Source organism: Ailuropoda melanoleuca, chromosome 14, assembly GCF_002007445.2.
Source record: "Ailuropoda melanoleuca isolate Jingjing chromosome 14, ASM200744v2, whole genome shotgun sequence".
NCBI lineage: Eukaryota > Metazoa > Chordata > Mammalia > Carnivora > Ursidae > Ailuropoda > Ailuropoda melanoleuca.
Window position 1 is genome coordinate 808,797 of NC_048231.1, and position 21,182 is coordinate 829,978.

Below are 21,182 nucleotides of genomic sequence, written 5' to 3' on the forward strand. Positions count from 1 at the left end.
CCCGCCCCTCCCCGCTTCAGGGCAAACGTAGTACAGCTGAGGAAGAGCATTTTTAGGGGACTCCTGTGCGGCCGGGTCGGCAGGCCACCAGCCGGCGGGCTTCGCTGCAGCTCCGTGGGGGCGGCGGGCTTGGAACAGGGAGCGCGGGTCCCGCCCATCTCTCCCCGCCCCAGCGTTCTGAGCTCCGCGGGCTGAGGAGTTCAAAGCCTAGGACGGTGGCCTGGGAGCCGGAGACTCCAAAGCCCTCAGCAACTTCCCCGCCCCATAGCCCCACCCATTAGCACGCGGCCTCCCCTAGAACCCACAGGAGACACCTTCGTCCCCGCCCCTCCACAGGTCACCTCCCTCCACGCCCCTTTCCCTTGGCCCCGGCAGCCGGCAGGCAGGGAAGTGTCGTAAAGCCAGGCCTAGGAAACTTTACCCGGGGTAACAGCCGAGGCGCTTTACGGCGACGGCGGCTGAGTGTGAACCTTGGCTGTGGTGGAGGCGGCCGCGGCGGCAAAGGAGGCGGCGGCGGCGGCTGAGGAGGAAGAGGAGTGGCGGCAGTGGCGGCGGGGACCTGTGCGGGGTGAGCCGCGCGGAGGGGGCAGGGAGGGGCCGCGGGTGACAGGGCCAGTGGATGAGTGCGGGCGGACGGGGACGGTGGCCGGCTGAACAGCTGGGCGGCGCTGAAGAGCGGGGGGGGGCGCGGAATTGGGGGGGCTGCTCCGTGAGGGACGGTTTCTGCCTTTGTTCCCCCCCACCTTCACCGCCCCCCCGCCCGCCGCCCCCTCTGCTGCGCGCTAGTCCGCCGGGTCTCATGGCCTCCCCTCTCGGTCTGTGTCGCCTCTAGGATGGCGGAGGTACCGCCTGGGCCTAGCAGCCTCCTCCCACCACCAGCACCTCCGGCCTCGGCGGCGGCCGAGCCCCGCTGTCCCTTCCCGGCGGGGGCAGCCCTCGCCTGCTGCAGCGAGGACGAGGAGGACGACGAGGAGCACGAAGGCGGCGGCGGCAGGAGCCCGGCGGGCGGCGAGGCGACGGCGGCGGCCAAGGGGCATCCGTGTCTCCGCTGCCCTCAGCCGCCGCAGGAGCAGCAGCAGCTCAACGGATTGATCAGCCCCGAACTGCGGCACCTCCGGGCGGCCGCCTCCCTCAAGAGCAAGGTTTTGAGCGTGGCCGAGGCCGCCACGACCACGGCCACCCCCGACGGGGGGCCCAGAGCGACTGCAACAAAAGGAGCTGGGGTACACTCGGGCGAGAGTCCCCCTCACTGCCTCCCCAATAATGGAAGAACTGCGCTCCCCAGCCCGGCAGAGGCAGTGGCGGCGAGCGATCCTGCGGCGGCGGCCCGCAATGGACTGGCGGAGGGCACCGAGCAGGAGGAGGAGGAAGACGAGCAGGTGCGGCTGCTGTCTTCATCCCTGACCGCCGGCTGCAGTTTGAGAAGCCCCTCAGGCAGGGAGGTTGAGCCTGGGGAGGATCGGACGATACGTTATGTCCGATATGAATCCGAGCTACAAATGCCCGATATCATGAGACTGATCACCAAAGATCTGTCTGAACCCTACTCCATTTATACCTATAGATATTTTATCCACAACTGGCCACAGCTGTGCTTCTTGGTAAGTGGATGGAATGCAAAGAGGGTGAACCCAGCAGAGAGATCCAGGCTGTGCAGGGCAGGGAGTGTGAGGGCTGAGAGTGGCAATGGATGTATACTCCTGCGTTTCATAGTACCTTACGTGATGTAAAGTGCGTGTACACACTACTAGTTATTTAATGAAACTGTTTTGAAGGTAAGACATCTTGAGCTGGCTTAACTTGATATGTAAATGCAACAAGCCTGTATGATGCATGTTGGGGGTCTTGGATCCTGTTTATATTAGCTTATAATCATGTTTAACCGTCTTTAATTACCCTCCCTCATCCTCAAAGCACTTTGCAATCATTTAATTTGAACATGGTTCTGTTCGGATACAGGCTTTATTAATCTCTCAATTACAGCCGTAATCAGGGAAGAGTGTATGCATAAACATGTTTTGGTGAACATGATTGTCAGTAAACTTGCTGTGGCCACATTGGAGAATTAAATCTTACAAGCATTTTCTGTAATTATGGAGATTGTTTCCTTTTACTTCAACAGGACAATTAACAGTTGTAGCCAGCCTGTTTTCTGGTGCTAGATTGTAGAAGGCGCTACTAACACTTCTGGTGGCTGAAAGACTCCTGAAACTTGAACAAAATACCTTTTTGTGGAATACAGGAAACTAAGTGTGAAATTGTTACTAATCTCATTTTTTTCTTTAAGAAACTGGTCATAGATATACCTAAATACTAGTAGTAACACTGGCTTCTGTAAAGTATAGTCGACAGAATTTTTTTACTTATGTGTAAGCAAGAAAGATTTGGCTATGAAACAAGCTAAATAATTTTGTTTTGTTTTTTAATTTCTTTTTTAAATTTATGTAGTGGCGGTACCAGTCGTTTCTTCCCAATAATACTGACCAATTTGGCCTGTGTGAAACCTTTCACTTAAATATTAACTGAAGGTATATGCTTTATATCTGTGTGCTCACAAGCAGTTTGTTTCCATTGAATTTCACTGAGGGAAGGCAACATGATTTTAAGAAGTATTTTATGATATGTAAATGGAGAAGCACTACTATTATTTATTGTTTTAGCATTGACTTAGTTGTACTTAGCAAATCCCTGCAAGACGTTTTGACAGTGCTTTAGAAATCCATCTTTTTGATTCTATATGTTGGTAATCTGAAAATATAACTTCAATATTGTAGATAATGGTACTTCTGCTATTTTCTGTGTTCAGTTTGCTAAACTTCAATTTAGTATGTGTGTTTAAATTGTGGGAACTATCTTATATTCTACAAAACTGCTTTTCCAGGATTCTCACCATTGTATCAAAATAGAAGTTCTTAGGCCTATGCCAATGAATATGGGAAAGTGGTTTTATAGCACTATTATACATGTCATATTAAATGCCAGTGTAATTGTTAAAAATTTATGATTGATTGAATTGTAAGTTTACCCACAAAAGCATACAATTGAGGCAGACCTTAAATTGACATGTGTATTTCTGTTAATTACCAGAAAATAGTTGTATATATAATATTTAGTCAACTTTGGATTCTGATATTACCTCGGCCTGTCTCAACTTGTGTGCCATTTTAGACTCTGATAAACTTAGTAAATTTTAGTTTTGATATTTCATGGACTCCTTCCAATTCACCATCTAATTTATACTTTAGCTCTTTAATACCCAGTTTGTTTAACATTAAATTCTGAATATCTGGAAATTGAGATATGTACAGGTGGTTGACATCTAAGATTTACTAGTGCAAATATGTATCTGGGAGTATTGAACATAAAACAGTTAATCAGAGGCCAAAGTTGGCATTTAAAAAATTTGAGTTTCCTCAAAGAACTAATTTAAAACAAATATAAGTGTGTGTTGATTTTAAATCATATCATTTTAGAACTGTAAAGAATCTTAAATATAACCTAGCTCAACTTTACTTTTTTTTTAATGCAAAAAAATTCGGGACCAAAGTGACTTAAAATGTTTAAATCTTCAGATATTTAGGGGTGTCTGGCTGGCTCAGTCAGTGGGACAGCCAACTCTTGATTCTCAAGGTTGTGAGTTTGAGCCCCAAGTTGGTGTAGAGATTACATAAAAATAAAATCTTACTAAAAAAAAAAAAGCTTCAGGTATTTAGTGGCAGAGAGGTAAAGCTAGAACTTGACCTGACCTCTCATTATGGAAATAACCTGAAAAATTACATACTCTTGACAGTGAAGATCATTGTGTTACCAAGTTATGCTTCATCAAGGGACAGTTGTCCTTGCAAACATGAATAATCTGAAGAGATTGAAAACCTCCAAAATGCTTCTGCTTTCCATATAACCTGTAATGGATCAAATGGAATGTATGAGGTTGAACCTTAGAAAACTGCCAATACTTGGCCATATCTGACTAACAAAAATGACAGTTTCTTATGATTCTTCCTAATAATTGTAACAGATGTGAAAGTAGAGTACTAGACAAATGGGAGACATTGTGAATTACTCTATTCTTAACTAATTTATCTCTCTGTCTTTTGAGTTCATGGTATTTTCAGCTGTTGGTGCCTTTTTGAACTTCTTACTCTTATTACCAGTGATGTATCATAGTCTGCTTATTCTAAATTTAACTTTCTGGCTTCCTCTGTTTTCCCATGTATAGCGTTCTGGAATTTGGGAATTTCTATTTCACACAACTTAAATTTTTCAAGTTTTATAGATTGACAAGCATTTGGCCTTGTAGAGTTAAGTCTTAATCTTGCCAGGAATTTTTCAGTTCCCATCCTTGAAAAAAGAACACATTTGATAGTATGAGTTCCAAATATATGTGCAGAGCTTTTATTTGGAAAAACTGACAAGCAGTTTAGTGATTCTTGTAAGTGTATATCCATCAGCAATTTATCAGAAAAAAAAATTAGAGCATAGGCCTTCCTCACTACCAACATATTATTGGTAACAGTATATTGGATATTGGGCTTTTATTTCTTTTACTGATTTGTACCACTTGATTTTTGCCCCTACAGATTCTTCATTAGGAAGAAGTCAATCTAGTCCAAGTGTGAACTGATATAATACTTTGTTTGCCTGTTACTTCCTTGGTCAAAGGACAAAGATTTGTTTGCAATATCTATCCAATTTGAAAGTATTGTCCAATTGTATTGTGTCTAGTGGTTCTGATTTTGAAGAAACCTCTTTTGGATGGTTTACTAACTGTGAAATGTAGCTGTCCTACAGTTTTGTATCATAGATTTATATAGGTTTCCATTTTCCCTAACTTACAAGATCAGGTCAAAAAGTTTTTTAACATTAGTTCAAACATTTACACACAACCACATACATATATTTTGAAGTGAGTTATCTTCAGATCAGAAAAATGCTGTCCCAGTTGTTCAGCCAGCCAACTTTTGTGTATTTTTCAGGTCTTATTTCAGAAAGAAATTTTAGTTTTCAAAAGAATTTTGATAGAACCAGATTGATTCATTGTGAATGAAAATGGAAATAGTTTTAGAGGTTTATTGGTTCAAAATAGTTTTAGATTGTGTGATAAAACAGAAATGAATTAGAGTGGATTGTTGAATTTAATATCCCTTCAAAAGGATTTTTCTGACCCAGTTGAGGTTTGTGTGAGATGGATTAGAATTATCTTGCCTACAAGATTTCGCCACAATTAAAAAAGGACTTTTTAATCATTTTACAGAATGATGAACTGAAAAATGTCACATCAAAATTAAGTTAAAATTAATTATTAAGTATAAGGGCTTTTTAATTTCTTAACCTAATTCCTGGTTTTTGTTGTTGAAATAGTTCCTTCTGAAAATTAATTTTATTAAGAGATAATTTGAAGTTTTCCTATTTTTTTAATGAGTGCTCTTTATAGCAAACATATTTCTAGCAAGCTGACACATTATTGAACAATCGGAGTATTGCCCTATTGATATTTACCAGAATACAGTATTACTAGAACTTTTCATGAGTGATGGAACTTTTGAAAAACACTTTTAATGGTAACACGGGAAATCTTAATGAAAATGGGGGATGATTAGCATTTATGTAACATGTAACTGTTAACACTCTGGAAAGACATACTAAAATAACTATACAATTATATTAAAGCTTTTCTTTAATATGAAGCTTTAATTTTAAGTTCTAGATATTCTCTGAGCCTAATGATAATGATACTGTCAGGAGACTCCTAAAAAATGAGACCATTGTATATTTAGTCTTCATAGTCCTTCACTAAAAAAACCCCAGGGGTAGGATCCAAGGAATACCTTAAAAACAATCTTTTTTCTGAAAATCATTTACATTTTTTTTCCTGATCAAAGTCTAACTCTTTACGTAAAAATGTCATGTCTTATGTTTGTCTTTCACTAAAACTTTATTAGAATTAAGTTTAAATTTACAGTACTTGTGATAAGCAAATTTAATAATATTTTCTTATATCCTGATGAATAGACATTGTCTTAAAAAAATTACTTCACATATTTCCCCCTTCCCAAATCTTAAACATGGAGGTCTTTATTGCAAATAATTATAAGCACCTCTTATAACGTACTTGAATATTTGCTTTGTGGGAATCTTGCTTTTTTTCCTCCCTAGGCTTTGATAATAAGCATAAGCAATTCATGCCCTAAACAATGTTGAACGATTTTAAAACTGGAACATTTGAAGGATTTTTGGGATTTAGATTTCTGAAACTTCTGTGATTGCTCTCTTACTAGAATTCTTACCTCTTCTTCTCAAAAATGTGACCAATGGTTGGTTGCTGTTTCCCTGGGTAATTGTGCAGTACCTGATGGCAATGTATCCTTCATAACTGTTTGTTTATTTTTAAGGCCATGGTAGGGGAGGAGTGTGTAGGTGCCATCGTTTGCAAGTTGGATATGCACAAAAAGATGTTCCGCAGAGGTTATATAGCCATGTTAGCCGTGGATTCCAAATACAGGAGAAATGGCATTGGTAAGAATATTATGTCACTAAAAGAATACATAAGTTGTTTTCATTTCTGTTTTTTGAAGCAAAAGATTTAAATGTAAAGACGTAGAAATGAGAAAGAAGCTAAGGGAAGAAAATTAAGATTGTTTTTATTTCAAAATATTTTTAAAATGTTCTTAAAATGAATTGTTTTCTTTATTAATGTTTGGTTTGAGAAATTGTCTTTCTAGCAAGTAACAGGTGATCAGTTTTTACCTCTGAACAGTTTTTTTAATCCCATTCAAAATGCTTTGTGTTATACTACGTGCTGCAATTTTCAGTAGCATTATTGGGGCACTTGATCACAGCCCTCCAGGAGCTGTCTATACCTGGGTTAAGTGGACCTCAAGGCAAAATTATGGAGGAATTGTTACTATTATTTAGTACTAGTCCTCAAACATACTAGCAATTCAGGGAGGACCAGGAGAAAGGAGAATTGTTTCTTAGTATTCCCAATTTCATCTCTTTCTTGGGTCTACTTTTCCTGGCATTTTCAGTTAATCTTATACTTGTGATTTATAATGGTCATTAGAGTTCCCTGGGTGTTTTAAAAACAAATGCTTAGGTCCCTCCTCCTGAGAATCTTGTTTGTCCTGTTAGAAGTAGGACTGGAGCCTCCCCAGGTGACTGTGATGTAAGCCTGGTTAAGAGCCACTGTCCTAGTGTCTAAGACCTACTGGCTCTTTGTTCAGGATGAGGGACCAAGCACTTGTCTGAGCATGTCAAATTCTGGGAACTAATGAAGCTAAGTAAGTATTCGTGAAAGATTTAATCCCTGTACCAGTATTTAATTACTAGCAGTTTTTTGTCACTTGAATTTTTTTTTTATAATACAAGTGTTATTGTCCAGTTTAAGACTGTTTCACACAATCTGAGATGTCATGAGAAATCATGAATAGGATGACTTAATACATTTGGTTTAACCAACCTTTCTTATTAGAGTTAAGAGTTTACTACCAAGGTTTTTAATGGATTGGACTTAACAAGCCAAGTTTAAGTTTTTGACGCATTAAAAAGAGCTGATAAGGGCTCATGGCAAACGATAAGCAATTGTCTAGTTCACAGGGCAGAACCTGGTGGTTTGAGGGCTGCGTCCCAGCCCTCAGACATTTTGTTTGGCCCGTGTAATGTGTTCTTCCTCCTGTGCATGGTTGGAAAATTAAGAGAATTTTTATGGAATTTGGATTTCTTAAAATCAGAGTTGGCAGTTGTTTTACCTTTTACGTACCAAATGTAGCTGACCTTAAGCTAGGATACGTTTTGCTAGACATTTACAGAGACACCACTGGCATCGTTTGGGAATGCTGGACTTCAGTATGCTCAGGCTAACTGTACGGTTTGTAGGAACCAGCCCAGTAGCTTGGGCTGTGTCACAGCAGTTTCTGGTGTGATCTTTGGCAAGATTAGCTCAAGAATTTTGTAGTAACTTCTGGCTAGTTCAAGGGTTTCATGGGCTGTTCTCACCACACCATATCTTGCCTTTTTCTTTTTCCCCTTTTCTCTTATCTTCAAACAGAACAGCACAAACTCCTGCTTGGAGCGAGTAATTACACCTAAGAAAAAGGGATACATACGGAGATAGGTCTTTTAAAAGGAAACTTATATTGCTATGTATAGGCTCTGTTGGCCTCTCAGTTTAAATTTTTTCTCACGTAAGATAGTCTGTATCTGTATTCAAGGTAGAACGCAGCATTTGGTATTTCTGTGCCTACTATAAACATGGTAATTTAAGAAACTAAATTTTCCCTCATTAATACTCATGTCTATATTCTAGGTACTAACTTGGTTAAGAAAGCTATATATGCCATGGTTGAAGGAGACTGTGATGAGGTAAGTCTTTCTAAATGTTTAAAACCTTTTACCCTGGCCTGTATTCTACCAGTTTTTTTTTTTTTTTAAATAAATATCCCATAATAAATTATACTGCAGATTTCATTGCGAACTATTGCTATATAATTGTAGCTTGTGGTGAAAATTATATTCCTTTTAAAAACACATGAATTTTGACCCAGAACAAATTTTAAGATGATAATGAGAGTTAAAATTTGTTCTTTGTCAAATGAAAAGGTGAAATCTTAGACATTTTTAGTAAATAATTGGTATTCAGAGGAATTGGTATTCAGAGGATTTGTTATCAGTTAAAGTCATTTAACGTAGCTCTTATTACAGATCTTACTGCAATTTCCTTATCTATTGGCCTTAGTTTCTAAGTTACATTTTTTTTTTGAACTGTGGGCCAGCTGTCAGCTCATATGAAAGACATTTCGTGTTTGAAAAAAATCTCTCAGCATAAAATAATGAAAAGGCTGAGGAGAAAAAGACAACCATTTTTAAAATGTAGACCTGTCTGCATGTTAACCTAAGAGTGTCTTTTCTCGTTAGCTTGTTTGTACAGCCTAACCGCAGCTATAATTTCTTTGTATCCTACAGCACCGTGCTGTACACATAGTGAGTGCTCCATAACTAATAGTGACGGTTGAAAATGTGGAAGGAAATAACTATAAACTAGAGAAGTATAGGTTTTTTTTTTTTTTTTTTAAGATTTTATTTATTTATTCGACAGAGATAGAGACAGCCAGCGAGAGAGGGAACACAAGCAGGGGGAATGGGAGAGGAAGAAGCAGGCTCATAGCAGAAAAGCCTGATGTGGGGCTCGATCCCATAACGCCGGGATCACGCCCTGAGCCGAAGGCAGACGCTTAACCGCTTTGCCACCCAGGCGCCCCAGTATAGGTGTTTTTAATATAGCAATGGTGACTAAGAAGGAACAAAATTGTATTGTGCTAACAATTTTATGAACAGTACAAGTGACTATTGTTTTTATTATTGGAGGGCAACTATGCCTTAGAGAGTTCTCAAAATACTTGAAATTAGGTAATTTTTTCCTCATAAGGCTGTAACCTGTTTTGACTACTTTTTTTAAGGTGGGTTTTTTTTCTGTACAAAATGTATACGCAGTCATTAAGCATGATGTGTATGTGTGATTTGGGGGTGCAGAGTCCTTCATTCACCATCCTCACACTCTGCAGCTCTTCATTCTTCTGTCCACTTATAGCTACTGTTCATCTTCAAATATATATCCTCCCATTTCTAAGCACCCATCTAAGCTGTGTAATGCTTTTTCTTTACACAAATGAAGCCATAGTTATTATTCTGCAATAATTACTTTTTTTTATTTAACAATATCTCATGACCATGTTTCCATGCCAGAATACAGAGATTTACCATAGGGTATTCTCACGCTGCTTGTTCACATTAGTTTGTATTCTGACTGATGACACTAAGTAGTGGTTGTACGAGAAGGCCTGCAGGTACGTTGGGCAGCACAGAGGAAATCATCCTGGCCATTTCAGGACATTCAGTGTTATTTCAAATAAGATAATTCACACTTAGTGAAGGATCTTATATCGTTCACAGCTTTTAATATAATGTCAAAAAGTGAAAGATGCAGTGACCCTGATCATTTAAATGGCTGGTAATTAAAATTTGCAGAAGAGAGTTGGACTACATATGTTGATAAGTATGAGTCCCTATGTTTGGACAATAGCCACACTGGTTTAGTTCATCAGGAGGAGTAGTCAAGCTTCATAAAAGAAGAGAAATCTTTGGGTTGATAAGACCATGTGTTGATCCTCGACTTGCTACTGAATAGAGTGGTTTCCAGCAAGCAGGGATGTTATGAATGGGAGTATTATGTTCCTTATGGTATTACAACTTTTGTGAGTTATCCTGGTCACTACCTGTGAGACAGGGTAGTGTGCTTTACCTTAACAAATGCTTAAATAGTATTGGTTTTCCTTTGAAAGTTCTGGGGATTGATAAGGAGATTTGGGTTATATTTTAGTCTCAAAGTTGGATCCTAAATGAGTGACACATTTTATGGTAGAAATACTCTTTCATTGTGGGCCTAAAAATCTAATTCTGATTTATTTTTCTTACTTTTGAAGCAAAGAGTTTTACCTAATCTTAGTCTGAAATGGGAATAGTTCCATAAACTTCTTTTGTCTGATTTTTTTTTTTTTAACAGTTTGAATAGCTCTGCCTCTGGATTGGAGAACTCGTCTATGTTTAAAGAAAATTGTGCCACATTGCTCATATAAAAATTTTGCTCTATGAAGGGATAGAACCTTTGTTTACTCTTTATAAGGCTTTCCCTCTCCCTTTCATTTTATGTTAAACTATGTAAGTCACAATTCTATCCCATTTTCCCTTCTAATTTTTGATAGTTAATTTGTCTTTATTGGTTCCACTTCCTTTATTATCATTTCACCCCATTTGGTTTGGTTTCTTCCCCCTCGACTCCAGGGTAACTACTTTCTCACCAATGTATTTGCTAGACCTAGTAGCTTCTTGGTCCTCCTCTACTTATTAAACTACTTCTCAGTCTTGAAGATCCAATACAAATATCAATAGCTTTTTAAAGTTTTCCTTAATCCTTCTAGACAGAATCATTTATGTGGCTTCTGTGGTTTTCTTGGCTTCTCTTTTTGTAAAATTTACTTCATTGTTCACAGTCTGTGCCTTAGCTGCCAAGGAGAGCAGAGCTTCCTTTTCTTGTTTACTGCTGTATTCTTAGTACTTAGTGTGGTGTTAGTGATAGAGTACAGTGTTTCTTAAATATTTGTTGACTGATTGGTTCAGTGCTTCCAGCATTGTATTTGTACCTTTTTTTTTTTAATGCAGTTGCGAATTTCGACTTGTATAATTAATTGTTAACTTGTCTTCCCCTCTGAGCTTTCTATAAACTTTCTAGGAATGGCAGTCATCTTACTTATTTAGTACATAGGAAGATTTAAAGAAAAAGTATAGAGTTCATCAGTTGTTAATACCTTTTCGGTAAAAACAAAATCATATGTAAAAACAGCCTTGTGTATAATTCATTGTTCTGAGGAAAACTGAAATTTTAATTTCTAAGAATATAGTAACCAATTATAACCAACATGTGATTTTACTTTTATTAAGTTGGGCCAATCTTCTTTTCTCTTTAAAGTGTTAAGGAATTTTGGCAAATTATTGGAAAGTCATTTGAGAAGAGATTTAAAGTACATTTTCCACCACTTAGGTTGTACTGCTATTTTTTTTATTCTTAAAGAGATTTTTAATTCTACGTGCCTATAGAAAGTTCCATTTGGAAATCTCTAGGAAGCCTTAACATGAACATTCAGTCAATTTTTACTTCCTATTCTGTTTGTAGAATTTATTTGTGGCCTTGAGTCATGTTTATATTGCTCTTGGTTCCTCTTGTCATTTTTAAGATAAATTTACAGCATATTAAACCAAAATTAGTAATCACAGAGTTGAAATGTAGGTTATGTTTTTGTTCGAATAATAATGAAATACTCTCCCAATCTAGTAGTTATTTTCATTTCGCCTTATTATGACTTTCCTAACTTTTTATGTCAGAATTAGACATGTTAAAACAGCTAACTAAAAGATCTTTTTCAGTTTCTGTATATTTGGAGCTGTCTATAAAGTTATAAAAAAAGAAGTGGATTTGTTGCTTCCTGAATGAGAAATGCATTACCCATATTGCTAACCTGGCTTGAATTTGGTCGTCCCCCGCCCCCCGTCCCCCCACCACGCTCTGGCTGCCAAACATGTAGTAGCTACTAGGACAAGCATCTTGGGTTTGTTACATTAGGGGAAATAGTAAGAAAAATACATATAAATAGCATGAATAGTTTTTTAGAATGTGGGATTGCTGGATCATGCAGTAGTTCTGTTTTTAATTTTTTGAGGAGTCTCCGTAACTATTTCCGTGATGGCTGTACTGATTTACATTCCTGACAACAGTGGCCTAATTTATTATAACCAATAATAAATCTGTTAACGTATTAACAAAATACATATATGTTGATATGTACAAATACATCTCATGTATTTTTATGTTTTTTTGATATTGTACAAAGAACTTTTATTATAATGTACAAAGATGACTTTTAAGCCTTTTATGTTTAACAGTTATATATTGACTATTTTTAGTTTCACTGGAAACATATTTTGTCTATGAGACAGAGGCTGCTAGGTAAAGAACAGAGTAAAATGGAGAGATTTAGGCTGTAAGGACTTTTGGTTGAGTAGTTTGTTCTAATTAAAGAACTGGTTATGAGAAGCCTGGGTGCTAGATCCATCTTCTGTCACTTAGAATTGTGATTGTAGGCAAGTCATTTAACTTGTTATAGTCTGTCTCTTTGTCTATGCAATCTGATGGTAATGCTGATCTTAAAGGAGTGTTAAAAAGAGCAATAGTAGTATTCAGTCATTTTGGTGGAAGGTCTGTGAAGTGCCAGACTATAGGCTAGTGCTTAGGTTCTAGCAGTGAACAGCTTGCCCTCCCTCCAGCAGTTCCAGCCTGCAATATTAAAAAAGTCTTTCTAAACTGTAAGTTTGGCTTATCCTGACAATGGTTTGTTGCTAAGTGAGTCCGTGGAACTTCACAGTAATCCTTTTTCTGTTAAGTAGAATTCTACTTTGCCAAATTTCTTTGGGACCAAAGTAGCCTCATTATCCTTTGGCTTCCTATGTAATACTCCCATGATATGGACTGAAAGAATAGTTTTATATTGAGTTTTCACTATAAACCCAGATTCTCTTTTAGTGTATTTATAAGAATTTGAGTGATTATTAAAAAGTAGCTACTTTTTTTCTGACATTTTCTATTTTGTCAAATGATCTCCTTGTTTAGAGAATGTGAGCGTACCGAGAGAGTCTGTTCAATTTAACTAAGGTTAGCCCTTTGTGTAATTCCATTTTTGTGTAATTGGGCTGTATTTCACTAATCTGTTAGGATGCCAACAAACATGATTACAGCTCTTTACCACACCTTACATGTGTCTTTATGTAGCCATAATTAGCTTCAGATGAGTCTTGAATATTTTCGATTGCCAAATATTACCAAACGTAGACTTAGATCCCCTTTATTGTGTCTTAAGTAGGTTAGAACTCCCATTTGCTGCTTTGTTTTACTCTGGGAAACAACCAGGGGGAGGCACATCAGAGTGGATACTATTAAGCTGCAGTTCAGATTTGGAGTCTGGTCTGTTTTTGCAGTACTGGTGGCCTTGAGTTTCAGTCTTTTGTAAATTGGAGAAAATCATATCTATTTCATAGGGTTATTGTGAAAATAACATAATGACAAATGCATGTAAAATGACATAACACATGTAAAACGCTTTTACAAAGCATTTAGTAAACCTTCAGTAAATATTAGCTTAAAAAAACCCTTTCACTCCTTTTTCTGTGAAATCAGGTTCCAAGTTTTTGAGTTGTTGTACCTTTATTGCTTCACATATTAATTGTTTTGATACATTTTAGCTAGCTCTGGTTAGGTGGTTGCCTGAAACAGAATTCTAAGAGTTACCCAAGAGAATTGTTCAAAATTGAAAACCTGTATTGATCGGACTGTAGTGTCCCATACTGGAAGATGACATACATTACTTAAAAATAAATTCCATTTTTTTAAGAGCAGAGAAAAGTTGTTGACTTTTATTCTTAAGCCAATTTATTTGTTATACAACATTTATTTAAATGTTCCTTCTTAGTAATATTTTCTCTTGCTCCTGAAATATTCATTACTTGTTTTTAGATCTTTTAAAGTCCAGATTTAGCATTTGATTTGCTTTAATGAGTTGATAGTTTAGTAGTTGCTTTAAGATGATGCTTTAAGATGATACTTTCTCTTTCAGTACTTTGGTCATTTTAAAAGTTTGGTAATACTTTTGTTTATGTAATGTTTGTAATATAATGAAAGGTGCTTGGGATGTATATAATTTACAAATATTTAAGAGCCTTCTGTGTGTTACGCAGTGTGTTAGGTACCTAGGAAACGGCTGTGAAGAAGGTACACATGATCCCTGCCCTTGTTGGGCTCATTAGCTAAGAGAGATGACACAGTCAGTAAACGTTGAATGAGAATGCAGTTGAATAAGGAGCAGTGCAGAGTGCTATTGGGGTAATATAAAAAGAAAGGGGTGCTTCACCCAGTCTGGAAGTGACAAGCTAAGGCCAAAAGCAAGGAGGACAGGAAGAGCATCCTTCCAGACAGAGAAAACAACTTATGTGAAAGGTCTAAGGTGGGAAAGATCATGGTGGGTTCCAGAAACTGAAAGTTCGGCGTTGATCATGGAGAGCCGGGAGAGGTGGGGCGATACCTGAAGTGAAGTTGGCAAGGTAGGTACAGGCCATATTTTGATGGGCCTTTTAGGTTTCTTCAGATTATTTTTAGATTGTGGATTTTATCTTGAGGACAAAAGGGAGTCAGTAAATGGTTTTAAGCAGGGTGTTAACAAGAGCATCATTCTACTTAAAGAGAATGGGAGACCTTTGAGTTAGGAGGATCTTGTAATTACAGTGAAAGTTGATGGCAGCTTGGACTAGAATAGTGTCATTAGGGATAGAAAGAAAAGAGTGGATTTGAGAGATTTAAGAGAGAGAATTGAAATACTCAGTGCTTGGATGTTTGTGGTTAGGGATAGAGAGGAAAAAAGTTCAACAATGACTCTTGGTTTCAGGTTTGAGGCATTGGTAGGTTGGAAATCTTGTTCCTAAGATATGGAATTGTGGAGGAGGAGTTGATCATGAGTTCAGTTTTGGACAGGATGAGTTGACGTATATTCTTTTCCCTATTATTTACATCCGTTTGAATTCTTGTCAAATGTGTCGATAGCTTGACAGAGAACAGAGAGACTCGTAGGCTTCACTTGGGCCTTTGTTTAATTATACTTTGCTCTTTTTGTCCCACTTCAAACACCTGAGGGTTATGACACCCAATAGTAACTGTGGCTCACTGAGTTGGTAATTCTCGATGAGGTAGATTGAGAATCAATAGACAGGCAAATAGAGCCGTGTATCTAAGAGGTGGGAGGATGGGACAGAGGACGTTTGGGTAGAGGAAGGTAGAAACAAATTTAAAAAAATCACACAATATCAAAAAGTATCTCTTATTCATTGTCATTTTTTATGAAAATCTTGGTTTTGTTCGAGATAAGAGGCTGTTCAGTAATATTAAAAAAGACTCAAAAGTTAATACTTCATGTGTTCTTCAGTTAAGTGTTGATGTCCATAATAGGTAGTCACTTGTTCTCAGACTGTAATCTCCCAACTAGCAGCATCAGCATCAACTAGCAATTTTTTAAAAACACAGATTCTTGGGCTCCAGCCCAAATCTACTCACAAACTCTGGATGAGGGGTCTCAGCAGTCTGTTTTAACAAGCCCTCCAGTTAACTAATGTTTGGGTACCTTTGGTCTAGAATCAGCAAAGGCTCAGATGCATAAATATTTTAGACTTTGTAGACTATAGCTCTCTGGTGTAGCTATTCAATCTGCTCCTTGTATTGAGAAAACAGTCCTAGACGGCATGTAGACAAATGGGCATGGTTGTGTTCCAATAAAACTTTATTTACAGAAACAGGCCGTGGGCACATTTGGCCCAAGGGCTATAATTTGCAGATTCTGGTGTAGACTCTAGACAGTATGGTAGTTGTTGCCAGGATAAATGATGACAAATTAATGAAAATATAGGAGTCAGAGGTCAATTTGAATAGTTTCAAGTACTGGTCAGTTTTCTTCAAAGTTTTTGTTGTTGATTTTTTTCTTTTCTTCATCTTTTTGTCACACTATTTTTCTCCACAGGGAAATAATTCATCTTTGTTTTAGTATAAAACATATATTCACATTGCTAGAACTTTCAAACATCACAAAAAAATCAATAGAACAGAAAATGTTCACATTCCTACTTCCCCTTGCCCTAAGAGAAAATTACTATCACAATTTCAGTGACCATTTTTCTGGGTTCTTTCTGTACATCATTAACATTTATTGTTTCAACATCAATTTTAAAACAGATACAGTATGTTTTTCTTCAATATCTGAAATGTTTATATGTGATTTGTCAAATTATGAAATTATAAAATTAATTTCAAATAAAATTGTAACCTCGTTTTCTCATTTTTTTGAAGGTTGTTTTGGAAACAGAAATAACGAATAAGTCTGCTTTGAAACTTTATGAAAATCTTGGTTTTGTTCGAGATAAGAGGCTGTTCAGATACTATTTAAATGGAGTTGATGCACTGCGACTTAAATTGTGGCTGCGTTGAGAAACTGACATCAAGGAACAACTTTCCAACCACGCAGAATCGACCTTTGCATGCAATGCAATTTGTACAGAATTGCTTTGCAGGTGGATTTAGTAATTTCCATGCAGCTCTTACCTGTCAGTGTCTCATTGAGTGTCGCACAATATTTGTTGCACTTTGGCATGGCGCATTTGTTCTGAATTAAAAGAGATTGTTTTAAACTTAAAGAGTTCTTTTGGTACCAGCAAGATGTGCCAGTTGATAGCCAAGATTTGTTTGTTCATTTGCAAAGTCTGCTGACAATGTCATTTACACAGTGATCATTTTGTCACAGAACCAGTAAGTGGAACATGATTTTTGTTCCTTAAAAAAGCCAATGTAGATTGTAAAAATCTCTAAGTATACTAACATTTCACATGAAACCTGCCATAGTTTTCTGAAGGGGGTGGGGGAAAAGCTTCAATTTTAGGTTTTATTTTTTCAATATTGAATTTTTCATTCTTGAATATTGGTACCTCAGTGATTAGTGAATGAAAAAATGTTCTGTAGGGTTGGGTGTGTCTTACAATGAGTACAGATAACAATGACATTGCGTCTGCCAGTGCCTGTGTAGATAAGTATATTTGTCTTCACCTCTAGTTTTTTGAATGCATGCTCTCTTTTCCTTTTCTTTAAGGCCTTTGCAAGCAAACTTTTGTTTTTATTTAAATTCTAAATTTGATAATAAATTATTTCAGATTTTTATAATTTGGATACTTTTTTCCAGGTGAGTGACAGTGTAAAGTCCCTTTTTTCCTTACAGTAAGAAGTTGAATTTACTTGGAAAATCTTTGAGAAATGACTCAAAAGGGATGAGAAAAGTTGATGGAGCCGGGAATTGCTGGGTTTTTGGATGCACTTTTTTTTTTGAGAGGGCATTTTTGGAAAAGAATAGAAAATTAATGTAAATTGGTATGATTTTATTTAATCAAAATTATCGCTAAGCTGTGAAGAACAGCTTTCACAAAGCAGTTGGAACTTTTTTCCCCACTTGATTTGGATTTCACATTGCTTCTGTTTCTTAAAATGCTTCACTTTTGGTTCTTAGTCTTGGAAATAAATTTCAAGGTGCATTGTATCCATTTTAAACTGATTTTATTTTCTTTTTCACTTATTTGAGCAAATTCTTGGGGAAGCTTTGCTTAGTTCTCAGAAAAACAAAAGGGAAAATTGTAAAAATTTTTTTGGAATGAGTTCTATGGGTTTTCTTAATAGTTATCACCATGTTCAGTTACATTGTATTTTGGCCGATCTGTGCAGTGTTACAAATTTTCAAGTTAATTGCTTTCAATTGAGTCAGGAAACCTGTGATGGATAATTTAACTGGAAAACCTAGGTACCCATAAAAAAAAAAAAAAAGATTGATGTCTGTGAAAAATTTTTGTAGGATTCTATGTTGCATTTTCTTTAATTTGGATATGCTTTACTTCTGCTCTAGGATTTGGTTTGAATTTTGTTTTATGGCTATAATTACTGTATTTTTAAAAACCCTACCTCCGTTAACAGTTGGTAAAAGCCCCCTTTCAGGAAAGTTTGTTGCCTTTTTTTTTTTTTTTTTAAAGGAAAGCTGCTCCTTGCTCAGTGTAGTGTCTTGAAAGTGAACATGGTATTAAGTACTTTTAAAATAATGACACACAGATTTGGTGAAAATAAAATCTTCCTATTGGTGGAATCATTTATAGTTCCTTGTTTTTAAAGACAACTTTTTCTTTCCATTTTATGTTGCTCTTGAAAATTTAATGGGTAGAGTACTGATTACATTAAATATGTGATGATCACACAATACTCAGCTTTCCAGCTGACGATTTTGAGTCCTTTGCTCAAATGTCATTTGGGCTCTAACAGAGGAATGCCAGTCATAGTGATGCTTCTGTTACTCTTAATATGGAGAGAACTGAGCTAAAACAGTTATCAAATTTTATCTCACCACTTTATATTTGACTTGCTGATTCATGAGTAATGATAGTTGATGAACATACAGTTGTTTGACTCACTAATGGGGACAGTTCTAAAGTAGATACACGCTAGATTTTCATTTCAACCATTATGTTTTTGGCACATTATCAGTGAAACCATCTCTACTGACCTTTTCCCCCAGAATTGACCAGGTTTTGCTGAACTGACTGGGTGTTGTAAACATAACCTTAACATGTGGCTAAAAAGTCGGATGGTTGCTGTATTGTTCAGTTGGTGTATGTTGAATATAAATGTCTCCCTTATGTCTTTCATTGGTTATGCAAAAATTGTTTACTTAAGTAGACTAAAATTTTAATGTCTAGCATGATAGCCCAGCATCAAAACTAAGTCTCCATTCCAGTTGAAGTAGCATCATACATTTATTTACTTTCTGATAGTGGGCTTTCATTTTTCTTATATAATCTTAAAACAGTCCTATTTAAAATTGATAGAGTGAGTTCACTTGGCTAAAACTGAGCAAAATTGGTGCAACTTTCTTTTAATGGGGTGCTGCCTCTTTAAGACTGACTGTACTATCCACTGACACTGGTTTGGCAGTTGGTCCTGCTGAACATTTTTATACATGCTACCATGAAGCTATATATGTTAGTATTGAAGAAGCTAACGGGTGTACTATCATTTTTGATGTGTGGGCCGATTGTAATTTCCCTTACATTAGGATGAAACTACTCTAGAGAAGTCCACAGATCAGAAACCAGACAGTAGTTTTTGAAGTTGAGGCCAACAAAATTAAAAAAAAAAAAAAAAAAGAAATTACTATTAAAAAATTGGTTTTAATATTTTCTGCCTCTTCCCCAAATTACCCTCCCTACTTGCTTGACAAATCTATGTAAAGGAGTTTGTTTGTCACATGTTTTAATTTTACCTTGCCCTGTGTTTATGGTATTGGCTGACATGTATAAGACTGGATGTGTATATTTATTATGGTGTCTAAAAATCATGAAGGTCATCACTTCCCAGGAGCATAGATAAAAGCAGATTGGTAGTGCATCAGAGTTACTTTTCAGTGCACCATGACATCACTAAAATGAGTCTATAATGTTACAGGGCTTTCAGGTTTGTAAAAACATAACCATAAATTATATTGACGTCAGATATGAGTTGAGTATCTATAAAATATCACGTGTATCTCAAAATATTGGACTGCTGTTTGATGACTGGATATTGCTGCATAATTTTCTTCTATTGTCCCATATCCTTTTGGAGAGAGAGATTTAATGGGATTTGAAATGTGCAAGCTGTCTAAATAAGATGCAGTCAAATAAAGTTGGTTAAGTTGTGTTTGCATTTTTCTTTTAGATACAGCTGTGTGCATTTTATGATTGAGTTGTTCTGCTTTTACCTACTAAGAAAAAAACCAAGCATTCCATTCAGTTTCCCACTTCCGGCCTCCCATCCAAGAATTATTTGGAAGAAGTGATATATAATTATTATCTACTTTGTGTTCTGACAAAGTAAATTTGAAAATAACAACATGAATTTGATTTTCCTAAAAGTATTCAGAGTTAGTCAACTCAGATATCAGATATCAATACGAATGAGAGCATATTTGAAAGTATAAAACCAAAACTTGGTTTTTTGTCCTTGCGCCATAGCAATTTATTCCTAAGACTGTTTTCATTTTAATTTACTGCCTTTTTTGTTTGTACTTAAGTAATGTTTTTCCCCCCTTGCTAAGACACCAAAGTAAAATAGAGCAATATCTGGGCTATTTGCCTCATTCTTGTGAGCAGCTTTAAATGGTAGTTATGTATGCTTTTATATTTAAAGATTTATGGATGTTAGTGGAAGAAAGATGTTTTAAATGTGAGTACTAAATTACTTTCATCATCCATGCAGTATTCACTTTGTTCTTTTATAACTAGTAAAAATGTCTGAGTTCATGTTTTACTTGAATCTTATATGGAACTCCTAATACCTCATAAATTGTCTAAATAATGATAAGAAAGTTGATACTGTCCTTTGATACCTGTGAACAGAGATCACTATTAATCTGTAGCCCAGAGATAGAGTGATATTTTTAAACAACTTTTAAAAAGAGTAAAAATCTCATGAGCATATAGCACGCTGCACTGTCTTCAGAACAGTGCTGTCCAGTAGCACTTTTTACAATAACAGTGTTCTTTGTGCTCTCCAATACGGTAGCCACCAGTCACATGTAGCTAGTGAGCCCTTGAAGAGTAGCTAGTATGACTGAAGAACTGAATTTTTAATTTAATTAATTGAAATTTAGTCACACGTGGTTAGTGGCTACTGCGTTGGACAGCATAGCTTTAGATAATATTTAAGCAGTAGTAACTAAGGAAAGTATTTTTTCAATAGGATTTTTAAGACTACTAATTTATTGAAATACGAAATGGAAGCATCAGGATTAAAAATGATCTCTGAGCAAGGGCACAACCGCACCGTTTATGTTGACCATCTGTTGCATCCGTACAGTATTTAACACTGCCTCTCTCCCGCTTCCGTTGTGATACACCCCTGAGAAAAGCAGCCCTTTCAATTTTTATTTGGAAGTATCCTGGGTTGCAGAGATGCACAGATTCAAGTGCCGATAATT

The 21,182-nt window shown here is 37.0% G+C and overlaps 1 protein-coding gene and 1 long non-coding RNA gene across 2 annotated transcripts in view; one reads left to right on the forward strand and one right to left on the reverse strand.

Moving 5' to 3' along the window:
- Nucleotides 1-556, reverse strand: part of LOC117795974 — an 18,858-nt gene extending 18,302 nt beyond the window's left edge. Inside the window, exon 1 of the long non-coding RNA XR_004620180.1 lies at nt 422-556. This is a non-coding gene — a long non-coding RNA (uncharacterized LOC117795974). The remainder of the gene's footprint in view (nt 1-421) is intronic.
- Nucleotides 398-19,920, forward strand: NAA30 (N-alpha-acetyltransferase 30, NatC catalytic subunit). Its single transcript, XM_034642394.1, has 5 exons — nt 398-568; nt 833-1,601; nt 6,393-6,516; nt 8,306-8,361; nt 16,490-19,920. The coding sequence occupies exons 2-5, from the start codon at nt 834-836 to the stop codon at nt 16,625-16,627; spliced, it is 1,086 nt and encodes a 361-aa protein (XP_034498285.1). The 5' UTR covers nt 398-568; nt 833; the 3' UTR covers nt 16,628-19,920.
- The last annotated feature ends 1,262 nt before the right edge of the window (nt 19,921-21,182 follow it).